The sequence below is a fragment of the Columba livia genome, chromosome 8, assembly GCF_036013475.1.
Source record: "Columba livia isolate bColLiv1 breed racing homer chromosome 8, bColLiv1.pat.W.v2, whole genome shotgun sequence".
Taxonomy (NCBI): domain Eukaryota; kingdom Metazoa; phylum Chordata; class Aves; order Columbiformes; family Columbidae; genus Columba; species Columba livia.
This window is the reverse complement of record NC_088609.1, coordinates 10,939,408-10,958,408: the sequence shown is the minus strand read 5'-3', so window position 1 is coordinate 10,958,408 and position 19,001 is coordinate 10,939,408. Positions and strand designations below refer to the sequence as shown.

The window sequence follows — 19,001 nt, the reverse complement described above, 5'->3', positions numbered from 1 at the left end:
AGTTGTTGTCCTTTAGCCTTTATGTGAAGTGTAGATTTTTATCTGAGCAATGATGCTTTCATAGGTGCTCCTGCAGAAAACACTGAGTATTTTTCTTTTTTCTGACCAGAGCGATATTTAATCTTACAATTCCATTTCTAGAGCAAATATTCATTAGTTCAAAGTCCCCTGAAATCTGCTGCAGCCGAACTCCAGCCCACTCAGCCCTTCCAGAGCTGCCAAAACTGAAGCACCAAGGGCCATATCAATGAAACCCTCCTGGCAAAAGCTCGCTGAGCTCACAACAAATTCGATCAGTGCCTCTGAATCAGGCCTAGGATGAATTCCCGGAGAAATAATGAAGATTGATAGAGGGAAATGATGCTGTTTTCTCCCAGTTATAGTTACAACATGCTTTCGTACAAGCCTCCTGTGGTTTGCTGTGACCTTTTCTGTGATGGCCCAAGACAGGGCTGATCTGCGGGACGAGTGTCTCACCTGTTTATTGTCCTTGTCTACGGTGCTTTGCAGACAGTCACCCTCTTGTCTTTGGTACTGAGAAACTGCAGCTCGTCTGTTAAACTGCATAAACCACATCCAACATGACAGACTGCTACTTTTATCTTTTAAAAGGTTTTCAAAAGCTTCCTGCTCGCTACCTCGCCATAACTCATCATGCTGTTTTTCTTCTGTCACTTTTCCAGGTCCCCCGCCAACAGCAAGTCCAGGATCATCGTAAGTTGTTTCATGTCTGTTATGTCGATTCATTAATCTTGCATTTCGGCAGTCAGAAGTTCATTTTTCTTTTTGTGTGACAGGACCACTTCTACATTCCGCTTTAAGTCAGATAGTATGGTAATTTATTGTAACTGAATTATCTGTCTCGTAGATATATTTTCATGTTATCGTGTCAACTCCTATTTCTTACACTAGACTTCTTAATTTCCAGTATTATTACCTTTAGATCCTCTGGTGCCTTCAGTCTGAAATTATTTCAGTGTACCTACAGGTATGAGTAGAAATTGATCTTCAGACATGTCACAGCCCACTCTAGGAAATATTTATCACTATAAGTAGATTTTACTACCCAGGAGCTTTTTGCTGATTTTAAGGGGACTGATGGTCATAAGCTGTATCTGTATCTCTCTGTGCCTGTATTAGTAAACTGTCTTAAAACTGAAGTTTTGAAGATCGAGTACGCGGGTGTGAGTAGCGGCTGTTTTTACAACAGCTCCCTGTGTCCTGGAGCTCAGGTTCCACTCCTGCTGCTGGGTCTGAGCAGTTGCCGCGTTGTATTTCGGCCGTGGAGCTTCTGTTTTCGGTAGCTTTTGAAAACGTGCATTTATCTTCACCTCTAGTTTCAAGCTACATGATCAAACTTGTTCACCTTTTACAGTCCCGTATTGTTTTCAAGTGTGATCTTCAACTGTTTTGTAGTTTGAAATTAATTTTATGATAGCGTGTCCAGCTTATTCTCTTTTTATGTCCATGGAACAATACTGAAAACCTGCCTCTCTGGTGAGGGAAGCTGCGCTTTCAGAAGAGAAATACAGTACCATGTAAAACATAAAATGAACCTATTAATACAATTACAAGGGATACAGAAGTTTGGGGATGTGAATATTCCTGACTGTCCTTATAGAAGATAGTCTACAAAATATTAGGGGATATAAATTAGGGGAAGCATCTGACCCCAAAAGGACATGCTAGGATGCCCTCTAATGGAACCTCATAAAATGTGCTTTTGTCTTCCTGTTTGAAGGTACCTGACACGAAGTTACCAAGTTTGTTTTGCTTGGACTTACAATAGATTCCTTTTGGTGACTGTGGTGTTCTGGGGAGGAAAGCTTCTTGGTGCTGTGGGAAGTGGGGGCTGTTGTGCTCGTTAGCAGTTTGGAGACTTAATGAATGACTTGAGTTGATGAGTACTGTGTGTATGCTTCCACCTAGTCTGGGGTTTCTGAAATTTGTAAGGTTAAGCAGCACATCCTTGGTGGGCCAACACAGAAAGCAGAGCTGTGCTGGAATTTCTCTCTCTGGGCCACTCTGGATTGCCTCGCTTTTTAAAAACAGAATAGATTTGGGAACCTTTTTCCCATTTTTCTTTCTGGCAGGGTTTTGGGTTGAAGACCACATTTAACTAGCCGAAAGCCTCACCCAGTTACGGAGAAGTAACAGCAAATGGTTCCGCTAATTCAGTGAGAGCTGGGCTGAGCTCTAAGGTGCCTACACAGCATCGTCCCAACTGTGAGAACAACCAAACTAAAGTCATGAGAGCTAGTTCAAAGAACAGGAGTACTACACTCCACCTGAGCCAAACACCCTTCCTCTAGTTTAACACAACCCTGTCTTATTTCAGGGAACAAACAATCAATATATGCTCTGTATCAAATGTTAAATTGCCTTTAAAGTGACTTAATTTTCTTTTCAGCATTTGCTGCCCATTGGTATATATGGGTGCGAACACAAAGAATGTGAAAAGGTGAAAATAAAGTGAGACTCCCTCTTTAATAGTGTAGTTCCAATTGTGCCTTATAATTTTGTAACCAAAAATTATATTTAATCACACTTTATTACCCTGGGAGGTTGTGGGCTCTGTCTAGTAAGAGGTCACATTATACTAAACATTGCAGAGAAATGTCCAAAGAACTGTGCAGAGGGATCTCCATTTTACTGAGTAGAGAACATTTACATTTCTGTAGAGCTGACCACATTTAGTCTATGAAATAAGAGAATCGGGAAGGAGCTCATGACAAAGAAATAATAAACTTGGGACTCATAATAAATTAGAGTGAAAAAAAGGTCAGTGTACGTCACCTCAAACCTAGTTCATATCTGCTGTCAGTGGTGTGTGTGCAAGAGCAGCAGCGGGTTTGGTCCAGCAGTGTGAGACGAAATTACAAAGAGAAATGGTGTGGGATGCAGGAGGGAAGGTGCCTCAAAATCTGCTCGTCACTGTTTGCTGTTCTTTCCATGAAAACAGTACCTTACGTGTCTCACAGCCTACTCGTGCATGGCTTTCTCCCCACACAAGCTGGCAAATGAATTCATAGCTATGAAATTAATGAAAGTTTGGTGGAGGTGCTTGTGGTAAGAGTGATCACACATTACATAGTAAGTGACTCCAAAAAAGCATTTCAAGGAGTGCTGGCTAAAGGCAGCAGGGCTCTGCAGCAGATGCAGGGCATTGTGTGCAGCTCTGCTAAATTTTCTTCTCTGAAAAACAATATAAATTAAGTTGTTCTAGAGATTAATACCTCATTTTTTTCCTGGTATTTGGATTGAAAATTTCTTCAGATATGAAGAGAACTTGGAGCCAGTTCCCTCTCAGATGCTGCAAATGCATTGGCCCTCGGACTATTCCGTTGTTTCATAGTCTCAATGCCATTTTAGCATTCCTTATTGCTATTAGATAAGCAGTAGGTATAATTACAAGAAATCCCAGCTTTTATCTGTGAAAACCAACCCCGTCTACGCCAGCCTCGGTTTTCATATTCCCGAGTGACAGATGTACTACATGGCGACCTCCCTCCCTGTCATTTAAGACTTATGGGAGTCCCATGGGGAAACCCTTTCTTCAAGGAACAGTCCTGGAAGCTGGGTCACAAAATATTTTCCTGCTGTTTTCTCAAAAGTTTAGGGTGTTAGTCCTGGTGCCCTCATTAAACTGCATGTGGTTCCATGGGTTCAGGTGATTTCAGTTCCCCAAAATACAGTCATGGGAACCCCTGTCTCTTTTCCCTCTCTGTGCCCGCTGGTGTTGCTCTGAGCACATGGACACTTACTGTTTATCATCACAGGGATGTATCGTCCTATTTTACAGTGGCTAAATGAAGGTTAAATACAGAAGCACTTTGAAAGATGTTGTGGAAATGAAAACTTGTACTGCCATATCAGCATTAGTTTCTTCTCCTGTGGTAAAGCAATGAACAAAATAGACAACAAGTAGCAGCCTTGTTCGGTGAGCATGTTTTTCCCATCTTGTCTTTATCAATCTGCCATGAGTGGAAGGTTCTGTTCATTTAAGGATTTAATTTGAGGTTCATGGGGTTTTTTTAAAAAAAAATCCATATGCTCAGCACTTCTTCTCCACATAATTTATAGGTGCAGAGTTCTGCACCGATGTGATGGCAGAAAAATAGATGAGCCAGCTGTAGCTTAAAAGTAAGATGAAATGGATGACTTCTGTAAAATAGGACAGGCAATGCTAGATAACATAATAATTAATGTGTGTGTTACATCCTTATTCTTTCTGTTTTTCGTAAGCACTGTTACAGTTAGCTAGAGCCAAATGTCTGATTTGCAAATCAGTCTGAAGCCAATGAAAGAAATTCCAGCAGAAACACACCCCTGCAGTCTGTAAGGAAATCAATAACCAAGGATATTGCTGTAGTGTGAACATGGGCTGACCTGAACGTCCTTCCTTTAACTCTCCTGAGTTTGGCAAAGCTCAGCTTTAAAGCCCTTATCTGCGAGGCCATGGAGTTACATTCCATTAACGTGCTCTGCTGCTCTGCGTCTCTGACAAAGCTTGAAGAAACTTTGCTTTCGAAAAAAGAGACAACAGCCCACGCTCCTGCTTTATAAATAAATCATTATTTTATCTTCCATTTTGCCGGAAGGTGCTACAGATACAGCGGCAGTTACGAGCAGCTGGATGAGCTGTGGGGCGAGTGCCGGAGCCTCTGTCCCCAGCCCGGGGATGGGGTGATGCTGGAATAGTTTCCATGAAGTGGATGGTGTCAAGGGCACCTCCACAACAGGCACAAACTCCTGGCAGATAGGTCAGGTCTGGCTGGCTCTTTCTTGGTGGAAAAGGCCACCACCAGCTAATTTAACCCCCTTTTTTTTTTTTCATGAAATATGTGAGTGCAAACTCAAGTCGAATTAATTGACTAATTTGAGGAAGATCAAAGAGAGCCTTTTGCTAGTTAACTGTTTTCCAGCATGTCTCAGTGTATACTTGTACGCTGCATATTTCTGTGTGTCTTATGTATTTTACACACATATATGCACACGACTGTAGCCATTGCTTCTAACAATTTCCTGGAAGACCATAGCTTCAACATGATTTTTGAAGTTTTCGTGCTTCACATCACTTTGAAACTCACTTTTTACCCATCATCCGTGGCAAGGTTTCATTCTTTAAGGACATAGATGTGTGTATCTTGATCTCGAGTCTCTCTGGTTGTTACTGAGATTAAAATCAGAAAGGGCTGAGGTCAGAACACAGCAGTTTCCAGATGAGAGAATTTCATATAACAATAGACATACTTTGGCTTTGAAAATGGTTGTTTGCCCAGTCTTTTCCATTATTATTATTGCCCTTTATTTCTCATTCTGTATTGTTCCACTACCTGGAGCGATGGCTCTGCGCTTGCACTGAACTTCACCCTCTCCAGGAGGAATCCTGGGCGCAAGTCACTGAAATGAGAGGAGGTGGAGCACAAGGGAGACTTTTGACTTTATTACAGTGGAAACTTGGGAAGAACAGCATGTCACCTTTTGGAAGTGTTCTGTAAGCTCGCAAGACATGGTGGTTTAGGTTTTACAGGAAGAAAATATTGCTGCTCTTGGATGTGCAGTGGTTACTGGGTAGCAGAGAGACAGTGGCATGAATGTAAATCAGACTGGATGTATATACCATCCTGAGTAGGGTCTATACAGTCCATGTGTCTGTCTTCAGCAGTCCTTTTATTCTTAGAGGGGCCTTTTCTATTTATATAACCCCAATATGGTATTGTTTTATTCTTTATATAACCACTGAGAATGAGGAGAGGAGGAGAGGCTGTAATTTTAAGGGGCATTTGATTCATGAAATCAAATGGGGTTTGTGATTCCCAGAAATAGCTTGCAAGGCTTGTGAAACCACAAACCCCACAGGATTCTCCCATCCTCTTTTTCAGTGATTAAGGTTTTTTTTTTTGTCTTAGTTAAACACATCTGGGATTTTTGGTAAAACAGAGCTTTTGTACAGTGGCTCCTTGTGACTGGCTGTCAGTGTGGTTCCTTCAATGAGAAAACACATCACCACTGGCCAGCATCCAGGTGAGACTCGGCCAACTGTGTGTTTGATTGTGGATTTCAAAAACTAACAAACTTTTCCCTTTTCACCGTAGAAGCTAAATTTTGTAGGAGAAAAAATGCCGATAAAGAAGCAAGAGCGGATTCACCGGGGAGCTGCTCCAGCAGCATCCCGAGCACCCCAGGGCTGGGATCCATGTTTGACCCCCAGGATCTTGCCGAAGGAGACGTACTGATTTCCAGTCCTGTAACATGTTTTGTCACTGTTGTAGAAACTACCTCTGTGTAGCTTAGTGAGGGTGGGAATGTTGAATGAGGGCTGAAGGCAAGTCCCAGGAGTTTTAGCACAGGATCTTTTATAGCCCTGCTGTGTGGTGATGCAACGACCGGTGCATACGATGTATAGGGGCTGAAATGTAAAGTGGGATATTCTGTGTGGAGGCCAATATAAATATATTTGTGCAAAAAAAAATCACGCAGTATGAAGATGAAGTCTGAGTGGCTGATGCTGACAGAAACCATGTTAGGTTCTGCTGCATTACTTCATTCAAGCAAAAATAATACTCCCTGAGTTTTGCCAGGGTCTGAGAGTCGGATTATCTGCCAGTCGTGGAAATGAAATGTTTCCAGGGAGAGCTGGACTTGCGCTCTTCACTGGGTCTTTGATCTGGTGCACACTTATCTGCTGTGCCACTGTCTCACCTTTTCCCTTGTTCTGATGGTTCTGCTGGGATTTTCGTTGCGATGTTCCTGTAGCGTCGCAGGCACTGAGGTGACTGCTGAGGCACCGCGGCGTATGGTTTAGGAGGGGGCATGGTCATGGGCTTTCCTGAGCAAGCAAAAATAAATTAAAACCTCGGAGTAAATGTAGTACAGAATTTAGGAAGCCATCTTTGTGTTTTGTGTTAAATGACTTCATTATAGTCAGTATTCTAGTGCTTTTTATCTACCTCGAGGTACTTACGTAGCTAAATATACCCATTATCTGAGAAACACAAAGGTCCTTTGCCTCTGTACCTCTTCTTATCTCCCAGACCACATACGGGAAACAGCCAGAGCAAGATTAAAGGTGTTTCAGTTGCCTGAAGTGCCGCTGTTTGTGCTACTTCAGCTGCAGCTGCAGTCGTGCTGGTCGCTTTGGCCGGGTCTGACGCCCTGCGCTGGTTTGTCCAAGCTGTTGTAGCCTCTAACAAAATAGAGAATTGACCTCCATCTCTGGAGGCGCAGACCAAAACCTTTGTTCCTGTCTGCTGCAGCCATGCATCGTCCCCTTGTTTGCATGTGAGCAATGCTGCAGAAATCCCAGTCCTTTGCCTCAGCTCTTCCTAGTGAAGTGGGTTAAATTGTAATATGTTATGTTGTGCTGAGTCCACAGAAAAGAAACTAGCCTGTAGTTTGGAGAAGGGCTGACCTTAGAAAGTGCTTTTCAATGGGTATCTGATAAATATTTTTATACATTTTGGCTGAAGTGGTCTGCTTTTATCTGCCTGTGGTGCAAACAGAAAGCTCTTCTGTCTTCACACGGCACGATGGGAAGGTATGGCACAGAATTGAGACATAGCTGTACTACCTGAAAAGAAATTAATTACACTGATGTCAGTATTTTTTTCCATGTGGAGGGAGGAGGAAATATGGTATAATACATTATGACTTGGATATGGGCAACCAGGGTTCCCTCGTGCATTTTTGTAATGCAGGGGAAAAGACAATGTGCTATTAAGAACTGGATTTGTTTTCAGTCTGTGCAGGATCACCCATAGCAACTACATGTGCAAATAAATTTTTGGTATAGAAATGGCCTTTGTGGAGTGCTGCAGTCAGTATTTGGAGAGTATTTGGACTTTTATTTCTACGAGGCTCTAATACAACCCAGTTGCATAGTGGACATGAAGATGAGAAGATGAAATTGCTTTTACTTGCTTAGAAAGTGTTCGTCTTTCATCTTGTTAGGAATACTGGATCAGGTCTTGTGCTTTTTTATATTTAGCTGGGTTTTAGCATGTTAATTTAGCCTCGCTGCGTTAGTCCTGTTGCACTGAGCTCGTCTGGTCATGTTTGATAAACACGGGAAGGTGAATTTGTGCTGTCGTGCTAAACTAGGCTCAGATACCTTATTGTCATTTTTTAACACTGCAGATCTAGGAAGATCTCAAATCCCATGCAGGAGCCTGGGGAGGCTGACACACAGGGTCTGAGTAGAGAATAGATTTTCCCTTCTCTAATTGGTGATCTCAATTATCTATGTTTATACAATCACTTAAAGAAATCCTGTAATTCTATAATTTGACCCCAAGTTACAGACTGTGTGTGTATTTTCCTGATTTGTTTAAGAAGCAGCAACGTGAGGATCATTTTGATGGTTCTTCTGTTTGGCAACAGAAAGGAAAGAAAAAAATCAGGAAAGGCTGAAAAGTTGCATTACTGACCCTGATATTCTCTTGCAGCCATCAGGGTATTGTGTTTATGGAGATATTTTAAAAAAAAGGGAAGGGATCCTGCAAAAAAAAAAAAAAAAGCATGGAAAAAGATATTTATAAAAAGAAAAAGAAAAAAAGATCATTATACCTAGTCGGTAATCTTTGACTGAGTTCAATGATAAACTGAGCCTTGTGAGTGAAACCAAATAATCAGACCTACCAAATATTGTTCCTATTAATGTTGTATATGTTTAACGTCACACAGAGACCTTTTTCCCACGGAACTCCCTGGCATAAGTTCTCTGGGTAGGAGTTGAATCCACCCCAGAACAGACGACCCATGCTCCTAAGCTCCACATTAAGCCTGGTCCTAAGACTGGTTGGAAAAAAGTAGTGGATTTGGTTAAAAATATTGAGCCTTCAATATTTGGCTTTATTTCATGTTAGAGACCATTAGGCATTTTTCTCAGAAAATCAGTGGTTCATAGCCCCTAGCCCAGCATATACTCACTTGAGAGGAGAAAGAGCAGAGCTATAACCTGCCTTCCCTCTATTTCTCATGGTTATTCCAGATAATACCTATTTTGAGGCCAACCCAAAAACTCCTTCTGGAGCCACTAAAAGATTTCAGTGGCAATTGTGTCCAAACCACTGTGTTTTTGTGAAACATTCCAGTTTTCGGAAGATGATGTTTTTCTCTCCAAGACAATTTTCATCAAAAAAATTCTTGCTTAGCTCTAATCGTAAGGGCAATTTAAATTACTTACAAGGATTTCTTTGAGCCCCAAGGCCGTGAGGCAAGATCTGACAATATTACAATTAATTTCACCCTTCCTGGAGCGGGTCAGGTTACAGTAGTGGCTAAACAGAGCCTGTCTTTGTGCAGCTTTATTTTGGAGAGGTCTTGCCCTGAATGTCTGTCTTGTCCTCAAAAAGGGCAAATAAAAAATTGTCTTTCAGACTGTCTCTGATTCACGTGTGATTAGAGCTGATTTGTGTTGTGCTCAGACAATGCGGTACCTTAGAAGTTTCTAGCAGAAATTATTGGTCTGGTTTATTTACATATATTTACAATACAGCATCTTCTTCAATCTTTTCATCTAGGAGTTGCTAAATTACAGATGGGTACTTACTGTTGTTTTGGGGAGGATGAGCATGTTTTATGGTGTAGCCCAAGTGCCAGAGCCTCCTTCTTCCCAATCTCAGGCTTTTCAAGCTTTCTATGATATTTTGGAGGTTTGCTGGTCCATCTTAAGCAGTCTAAAAACAACAAAAAAAAAGAAGACTGGAAACCAAACTCCTTGATTTTCCTCCCCACCAGCCCAATGTGTACAGGTGTTATTTTGGGGGAAATGAGTATAAAGGTCTGTAGATGTAGGAGGAAAGAAGGGAAATATTCGTACACTTGTGTCACGAACCTGTGGTATGAAATAATTTCTAGCTGTCATGGAATGGGTTGAGTGTAACTAGGTCAGAAAACTGACAAATGAGATTGTGAATCAGTCATCTTTATTGTGATTTTCTGAAAGAGAAAATGGAACTTATGTCGTGTGGAGCAAGTGTGTTTAAAAGTCTTGTCTGGCCGTGTTTTACTTCAACAGCCAAAGCTTCTGGTGGTCGAATGTCCTTAAAACATTTTCGTGTGTTTGCGCAGCCATGGGAGCTGGTCAGGTGTAAGGGGTGAAATAAGGAAATAGTCAAACATTTCAGAAACCATTTAATGTCTGAGGTCATCTCCAAGGTACGGTGAGATTCCCTTACACCATAAGGCCTTTAATTATAAGGGAAATCCTATTTAAAGGCCTATAATGTTTCTGTGGTTGTAATAAAATATCCTGCATAACCACGCAGTAAAATCTCAGTGGCCAAATCTCAATCTCTTACTCATTTTGTTCTTCTTTTACTTTAATGCCCAGCTGTTGTTGATATTCCTTAAACAAATCCTCTTCTGCTATTTTCAGTTTGTGTCAATGGGGAACCAAGAAAAGGAGGATCAATTAGGGATCTTTTGGAGCTTCATCAGGTTGTAATGGCATGAAATGGCTGAACTCTGGGCAAAACTTCAAGCAGGTTTTTGTTTTATCTGCCAGCTGTGCTACCAGCAACTTGAAAAGTGAATTAAGGTGAAGAATCTGAAATATTAGAGTAGTGAAAGGTCTGGCTGGTTGTGGTAGGAATTATTCAAGAAAACAAAAAATAGTGATAAAAATAATTACAGTATTACAAACAAAGTGTGGGTTCTGGAAGAGGGACGGGCAATGCCTGTGGCCTGTGTGTGATGGATTTGTTCCCTGTCCTGGGCTCTTGTTCACCCACATGAAAAGCTGTCTCTGCCCATATGCAGTCCCCTTCTCCTGCCCCCGCTTCCCATGGGCACTGAGTCTTCTCCTCCCCTTCACACAGACTCAGCACCAAGCCTTTGCTTTTACCCCACTGAGACATCCCAGGGCTGGGACCTGACACCATGTGCTGGACCTCTGCTTGTCCCTCAAAATCTCTGCCCCAGCCAGTGGGTTCCTTCCTCATCACCCCCCATGTATCTTCAGGTCTTAGAATCACAGAATATTTTGGGTCGAAGGGACCGTCCCAGCTCCCCCAGTGCCACCCCTGCCATGAGCAGGGACATCTGCACCAGCTCAGGTTGCTCAGAGCCCCATCCAGCCTGGCCTGGGATGTCTCCAGGGATGGTTCATCCACCACCTCTCTGGCCAACCTGGGACAGGCTCTCACCACCCTCAGGGTCAACAATTTTTTCCTCGTGTCCAGCCTGAATCTCCCCTTCTTCAGTTTAAAAGCATCACCCCTTGTCCTGTCACAACAGGCCCTGCTCAAAAGTCTGTCCCCATCTTTCTTATCAGCCCCTTTCAAGCACAGAAAGGCCCCAACAAGGTCTCCCCGGAGCTTCTCTTCTCCCAGCTGAACACCCCAACTCTTTCAGCCTGTCCTCACAGCAGAGCTGTTCCAGCCTTGGATCCTCTTGGTGGCTTCCCACGGACCCTCTTCGACGTGTCCATGTCTTTCCTGTACTGAGGGCATCTTCTGATTTCATAAGTGGTTCAGTGAGGATGGGTTGTTTCTCCTTCCACCTTTAGTGTCCTCCCTCCTTTGGGCTGGCTCAGTGTCCATGCTGGGAACAAGCTCCTCCGGCCCGGGGCGGGGATGAGTATGGGCATGCTCCAGTTGTCCCCATGCTCAAACGCATCTCTCCTGTGAAGACCCCCTGAAAATCAGCAAAGGGCCACCCAATACCATTGGCAGCCACACTGTCATCAGCCATCATCCAAAGCATTGTGAGCAAAAGCCTGGTGATGAAGGGGCTGTGAAAGCCCACGTGAAGCTGGAGGGAACAATCCCCACCCTGAAATAACTGTGCGGCTCCTTGTTGCAAGGATGTGTCAATCACACCAACCTCAACTTAAGAGTTTACCCTGGGCTTCCACAACCTTTAGAACCGCTGGGTTTGGTCTTGGGGCAAGTGTTTATTCAGTCTAGTAAAAACATTAAAAATGGGAATAAATCTGTATTGACCCAAGGTGCTTTCACTACTGCAATACGGTGTTAAACCTTCAGAATGACTTTTCCTATAAAGAAAACATCGTTGTGCAGCCACCTGTAGGTAGTTACCTACTCAATTGCAATTTGTGTTACTTCATCACAAAATCATTAAGTGTGAGGAAGAAGATTATAAGGTGTTAGATTATTTATCCTGATAATTAGAAACACGCATGAGGCTCTAGCTCTGGCCTTTCAAAGCAATAACCCTGGGCGGCTTCAAATACTGTAAAAGGAGTTAATCATAGATTTCAGAATGTGTCAGGTTTATTGATCTTGTTAACAGGAAAATATGTGTGGTTACCTCGGTGGGGAAGAAAAGCAGTTATCATCTGACCTATGATTCGCTGGATGCCATTATTGATGCCTGAGCCAACAGAGGTCCGTGTTATGCAAAAATTAATCTCAAATGTTACCCTGCCATAGTTTTCCAGGCAAATTTCTCGTGTCAGTAAATTCACTTTAAATAAATAAATTTTCCCTCAGTCCTGATTTTGCTTGAGATGAATGAGCACATTCTTTTGCCACAGTTCTGCCCGGCAATTAGCACCAAGAACACTTTGCAAACCGATCCCTTTTCAAGGTTCACGGCTAGTTTAGAGATTCGGAGGTTTCAGAGGTGAGAAGAGACCATTGCGGTTCTCCATCCAGCCATCCTGGGACAGCACAGGCTGTAGTACTTCTCTCCATTATGTTACGTTCCAAATCTGGTGGGTTTGAATTAAGTTGAGCACATGCTTGGGATTAAAAAAAAAAAAAAAAGAAAAGAAGTGTTGTGTTGATTTTATCTGTCTTTAATTTCTGAACATGCTTGTGCTGTGTCAAGCCAAATGCCTTTGTAAGATTCTAAATATACAAACATTGTTATTTTTACAACCCAACTCTTGACTTGGCCAAAGCACGTCTGAGAGGTCTCTTTCCCAGGAGCTCCTGGGAATTGCCACCAGCTCCGTTACCTCCTCACATCCTCTGTTGTTTGGGCTTCGCTGCAGCCGTTGCTCTGTTTTGTCTTGGAGGGTGTGAGGCCGGCAGACTTGGAGTCTCTTGGGTCTTTTTCCATGACCATGTCAGTTCAGTCAACAGCCGTGAAGAGATCACAGAGACCTTGTATTTTACAATTCTTGGATGCAAACTGTCTTGACCCGCCTGTGTGTAAAAGCTCTGGTTTTAGTAGGTGCTCTCTAATGTCTTCTTTAAGTACTTTTGGAATAGAAACTATTTTGTTGTATTTATATGTGGGGTTTTTTTGTTATTGTTGATAGTTGATAGTTCCGTCCTTTCCATTTTATGAAAAACAAATATGAATTATAGCAGAATCTCTTAATCTTGGACTTAAAAACATTGTAAAAGCCTTTACTGTTTTAAACTATGCTAGTTTCCTTGTGTGATTTTAGCATCTCATGGAAAAATTTAGCATTTATTTAAAATTCCATGGTGTGAATTTTTCCTCGGTAGATGCGTATTAGCCCAGGCAAATGTAGCAGATGAAGATTTGACCTTCCATGAGTGTACTGGCTTTTGCAGATGTGAAATGAACAAAAGATAACGAGTGAAAATATTATTTTAGGAATGAGAAATGTGAAGGAGTGATCTGGAGAATTTTTGCTTTGCGTTGGGAGCCGTGTTTGGGGCAAGAGTTGGCATCGGGAGCTGCGGCTGTCTCCGAGGCTGATCCCCGCTGCTTGGGGATAAACCCACAGGTTTCTGTAAAGCTGCTCTGTGTTTTTCCTTAGTGTGAATCACACAGGCATGTTACTCCATCCTTGGAATATAAGGCGTTTTTGTGAGACAAAATAGGCAATCGTGGTTTTGCCGAAATAAAGTTCCTCAGCTGTATAAAGGGAGCAATGGTTTATAAATACCAGTGTTTCCTTTGATTTTTGTCTCTCACACACTGTGCATAAACGGCTTTGCTGCATGGATGGTATGTGTGCATGCCTTTTAAAATGATGTTTAGCTTAACACTCATCTAATTTTTTATGCAGTTGTAAAATGCATGTTATATATTACCAGACTGCGATAAGAGTTAGTATTGATACAAACCAGCATTTTACCTACTCAAAGATAAAAACCAGCTTTTAGATTGGATAAAGTACAACTGCAAAAGTATGCCGAGACAGACTATTAATACAAGGTTCTAGAAACAGTTCTATTATCTTAAATAATATTTTTTCAGTGAGGGAATGCCTTAATATAATACATAACATGCATATAACTTTATCAGTACCTATTAATTTCAGAATTACAGATGAAATGTTGGTGTCACGCCTACCACGTCTTGCAGAGACAGGTAGGAAGTCCGGCAGACATGGCTGCACTTTGGTGCTGAGAAACGGTACAGATGGGTGTTCTGAGTACCCCAAATATCACTTGCATCAAAGTGCCCAAGTAATCATGTATAAAATATCTTAGACATTCATCATCCATTCACAGTGGCAATTTAGTGTAGTTACTTCTAACACAAAATTCTATCAAATTACTATTCTCAATTGCTGACACATTGGAATAATAAAACTATATAAAGCAATTGGGATTGTTTTATTCGTGGGTAAATATCAATAAATTGCTTATTATGCAAACTTAGACAAGTCAAGAAAAATGTGTACCTTTTCCTTCTGCTGCCACTTGAATCACAGAAAATGTGGTGTTGGTTATGGAGGGAGGAAAGTGGGTTTTTTCACCTGGAATACCAATTATTGGCTGTAAATGAGCTGCAAAGTGGCATTATCCTACATGTTTTCTACAAACATCTTACTAACAAGGTGGGCTTTTCTTGGAGTTGCTCACACAAACGCTTTAAGCTTGTAGTGTTTCAAACTGGTTGACCTGGCAAAATTAGATGTTTCCGTCTTTATTTACTGTGAAAAGAAATACAAAAATTAGAGGTCAGAATTTACTTAAATAATTCCTTTAATACTGTTGCCAGAAAATAGGCAGGAAGATGTGTTGCAATGTGTTCATGCTTTTGGGGTAGCAGGAGGAAAAGGCAGCATATACCCTTTTTTTTTTTTTCGGAAGGGATTTGGCCCATTTCTGAGCAGAAAGCTGCCATTTTTACAGTTCTCCCTTCAAATCAGGATTTTCAGAGTTTAGGGCTAGGCATCCTTCTCCGGGCTAACTAACCAAAATGTCAGTATTTTGGTCCCAAGGCAGTTACTGAAGTGTGGTTGCTTCACCCTGGTCGGTGCAGCCTGGGTAGAGAGGCAAAATGCTTTTAAAGAAAACAAGTTCTCCTTCCCTTATCCGATTACCAGTAGGGAATGGATGGACAGATCTTAATTTTCACTGAAGCATATTTTCACTCGTGTTTGTTGTCTTAAGAATGAGTTTCTTATCTCAAAAGCGATCTTTTTCACAAGACATTCTCTGTTTAATATAACTCGCGATACCCTTTAAAGCAGACTGGCTATTCCCAGTTGAGGATCCTCTATTTATGTGTGTCTGGCAGGCGCAGAATTTATGACAGACCTGCAAGTTACGTGAACTTTAAATGTTTTCATAGTTGTTAAATTTGACCAACTATTTCAATAAGACTAACTGCTTAAAATGGGTTTGGACTTTACCAGCTACTCCCAGCCAAAGTTTGACCATTATGCTCATAAACCCAGCAACCTCCAGAGTGCTCATCAGCAGAGAAAAACACCATATTCTTACCTTGAAATGATTCCTAGGAAGGCCATTTGAAAAATATACTTTCCACCAGATTTTTTAAAGGAGTCTGGAATTTCAAATAATCTTTTTCCATCTAGTCCTTACTTTGTAAGGCCTATCACATCAAAGGGAACCACAGATGTGCGGTTCAGGGCAGGAGTTACCGTATCGAGAGGATCCAAGCTCCATGCGTGTAAAATCAGCTACCTACAACTAATTATAGTTATCTGACTTGATATTGGGGCATCTGACAGTGATGCAAAACACTGAGGATGTGCAGGGCCCGTGTTGGGTACTGGTGTGCTGGAGGCCGTACCTGCTGGGCGCTCTAGCATCTCTCGGGGTCAAGCTCAGCAACTGGCCTGATGGTTTTAAACTACAGGAGGGAGATTCAGGCTGGACACGAGGGAGAAATTGTTGCCCCTGAGGGTGGTGAGAGCCTGTCCCAGGCTGCCCAGAGAGGTGGTGGATGAACCATCCCTGGAGACATCCCAGGCCAGGCTGGACGGGGCTCTGAGCAACCTGAGCTGGTGAAGATGTCCCTGCTCATGGCAGGGGTGGCACTGGGGGGGCTGGGAAGGGCCCTTCAACACAATCCATCCTGTGATTCTATAGCTAATTTTTGCAGTTACTTTGAGCTTATGGTGGTGGCTGTTACTTTTGTAGCAATTGTGGACTATAGGAGTTATTGATGGGTGCAGATTTTTGGTCAAATAATACTTTAAACAAGCTAACATTATATGTATTATTTTTAATTAACTTGTGCTGAGGCATGTGTTTCACTTTTAATTCAAGTGTCGGATTTGTGAAGTCTGTTTTTCATCATGCTTAAGGTTAAAATATTAGGTCATGAGAAGAAAGACCTATTTGAGTCACATAAGACAAATTAAATGTTAGAAGGAAGGAGAGGAGAGGGAGGAGCAGAAATAAAGCTGTGACTTCAGAAAATAAGGTAAAGCAGGAAAGAGTTAGTGAGAGATAAAATGAGCTGCAGAAGTTCTGAAACTCATTTTGTAGTGTTCAGTATTGACTCTTGGTGCTTACAAGTTTTTCTGTCAGTCAGGAATAGTTCAAAGCTGTATTTGCAGGATATTGCCTTCCTGGGCAAAGAACAATCTGCAACAGTTTTATCAGGGAATAAACCAGGTCTTTAAGGCACATTGCTGGAGAATTGGGAGGCTTAGATGTGTTTCCATAGGAGAGAGAGAAAAAGAAATACATAGAACGGAAAAATAGCCTGAAAATGAAGATACTTTCCCATGTTATTTAAGTCATCTATGTGTTAATGCGATAAAAAATTGTCTTTTGCTTTACATGAAATGTTTTCATTGTTGATGTTCTCACTTGTGAGTGTGGGTTATTTCCTGTATATTCCAGAAGACTTGGCTGTCCCATTGCAAAGGTAGGTGTGCATCACACAGTAGCAAGAAAAATCTCTTTTGCTGAACACTTGAGCTGTTTTAGTTGTAAACAGTGAATAAGCAGTTGTCAGACAGGCATCGTTAGCAATGCTAACTGGAAAATTTAAAATGTTAGTTTTTCCTTAAAAAAAGGACATCTGACGAAAGAGACTTAATGTAAGGCAAACAGAAAGGTGTTACTTAAACGCTTGTTGTTATTCTCACCCTCTTCTAATCACAGAGGTTCAAAGTACCCTTGTCCCTGCTGTTTTCTCAAACCAATGCTCCTTGGAGGACCCGGCTCCTTGTGCATTAAAGCCTGATTAAAAGTAAAGAGACCTTCTCATGTGGTATCAGTTGCATGAACACTTGCTCTGTTGCCCCTTATGCCTGTAAAAAACGCAGTAAAATACTTGGGAATAAAACCCTTAACATTCAGATGAAGCCATTTGAAAGGTGACTCAACCTTGACTGTGTTTCTCTTATATTTAAAGTTTCTTTTTTGAAAAGATATCACAGAGGAGCACTTTTCTGTGTATAATGAGGGGGAAAAATATCAGATGTGTGGGGGAGATGCACAATGTAATTTGCAATTTAGTGTATTGCTCGATTAAATAACTTCCATAACTTCATGACTAAATAATGAACAAATTCCTTAGTATTGGGGATTTTTATCTGATTAGAGACTGAATACAATCTGGAGTATGTCCTTTGTGATATGACCTATTTGTAGTACTATGTATATCCTCCTTGAGAGGCAGAAGAGTGTGTTATTCTCCCATTCCTGTGTGGAAAAGTTGCTCTCTTGCTGTATAGGAGCTGGATGTGGATGTGACACAGTCTGGTCCTGTCTGTCCACCCCCAAAATCTGTCAGTCCAAGGGCCTGAGCCCTGGTGGGGCAGGGGGGAGTCTGGTATCGCTCAGGGCAGAGCAGCTGCAGCCGATTTATGGGGTGAAGCTGATGATCGTTCCATCAAAAACTCCTTATCTGGAGGTTAATGCCCGATGAGAGGTGGATAGGGAACGTGTGTGTGAGATCATTGCAGCTCCGTGAGGGAATCCAGGAGGAGGGAGTGTGTTTTTCTGTGCACTACAAAGGTTTGATACAAGAGGCAACGTTTAGCACTTGTAATCTTATCCTGCTTGACTGCTCCTCAAAAACATTTTCCGTTTTTTCTTTTTCCTCTGCATCAAAAAACTTGGACGGAGCGACCTTCCAAACATAACCTCAAAATAGCTTTGTCAAACAAAACATAAGTGCAAGAAGTTTCCTGCCATTTCCATAACTACGAGCATATGATTTGCAGTTCATCTTGAATAATGATGTAAGAAATCTGCCAGGAACGATCCAAACGCCGTTACCGGGGTTGTTTCCTAACCAGCTGCAGCTGCCGAGCAAGCGCCCTCGCTCGCAGGAATGCTGTGGATTTGCTGCAGGAGTTTTGGTAGGAAAGGGGTTGTTGTGAAGTGTTTAAGAGGAGAGAAAGAGTGAATCTCAGAGGCTAACATCCCAGCTAATGTATTTATTTTTGGTCAAAATTGAGATAAAATTCATGGCCGTTTTTATTGAGCTTTTCTAGGCGGCTTTTGCTTCCCCAAAATGAGTGATTTTGATAGAGACACTAAAACTTTCTTATGATGACGAAGAAAAACACACAGTAATTGCTTCGGCGCATCCTTGCCAAAGATGAATTGCATGAGAGATGTATTTTATTAAGCTTCCCAAACTGTGGATGCTGCCGCGCTGCCCAGATGAGGTTAGTAGAAAACACATGTCAGCTCTCACCAGTGATGTTTATGTCTCTGCACAAACCTGCCTCCTTTCAGCGCCAAAATCCTCTAACGAGAAGTGACCAGGGGAGGGGAGTGCAACGATGTGCAGCCCTGAGAAAGGCTCAGCCCGGTACCTTTGGGTAATTGTAAGATTTTTGGGGGGTGAGGGAATTTTGTCTGCCCCGGTTTTAGCAGAGAACGGCC

The 19,001-nt window shown here is 42.0% G+C and overlaps 1 protein-coding gene across 3 annotated transcripts in view; it reads left to right on the top strand.

The window, feature by feature from the left end:
• Nucleotides 1–19,001, top strand: part of ROR1 (receptor tyrosine kinase like orphan receptor 1) — a 155,445-nt gene that overhangs the window by 116,967 nt on the left and 19,477 nt on the right. For all 3 annotated transcript variants that reach the window (XM_065071994.1, XM_065071992.1, XM_065071993.1), the window contains one exon: nucleotides 684–714. In XM_065071994.1, the coding sequence (XP_064928066.1) occupies nucleotides 684–714 (31 nt within the window). The remainder of the gene's footprint in view (nucleotides 1–683; nucleotides 715–19,001) is intronic.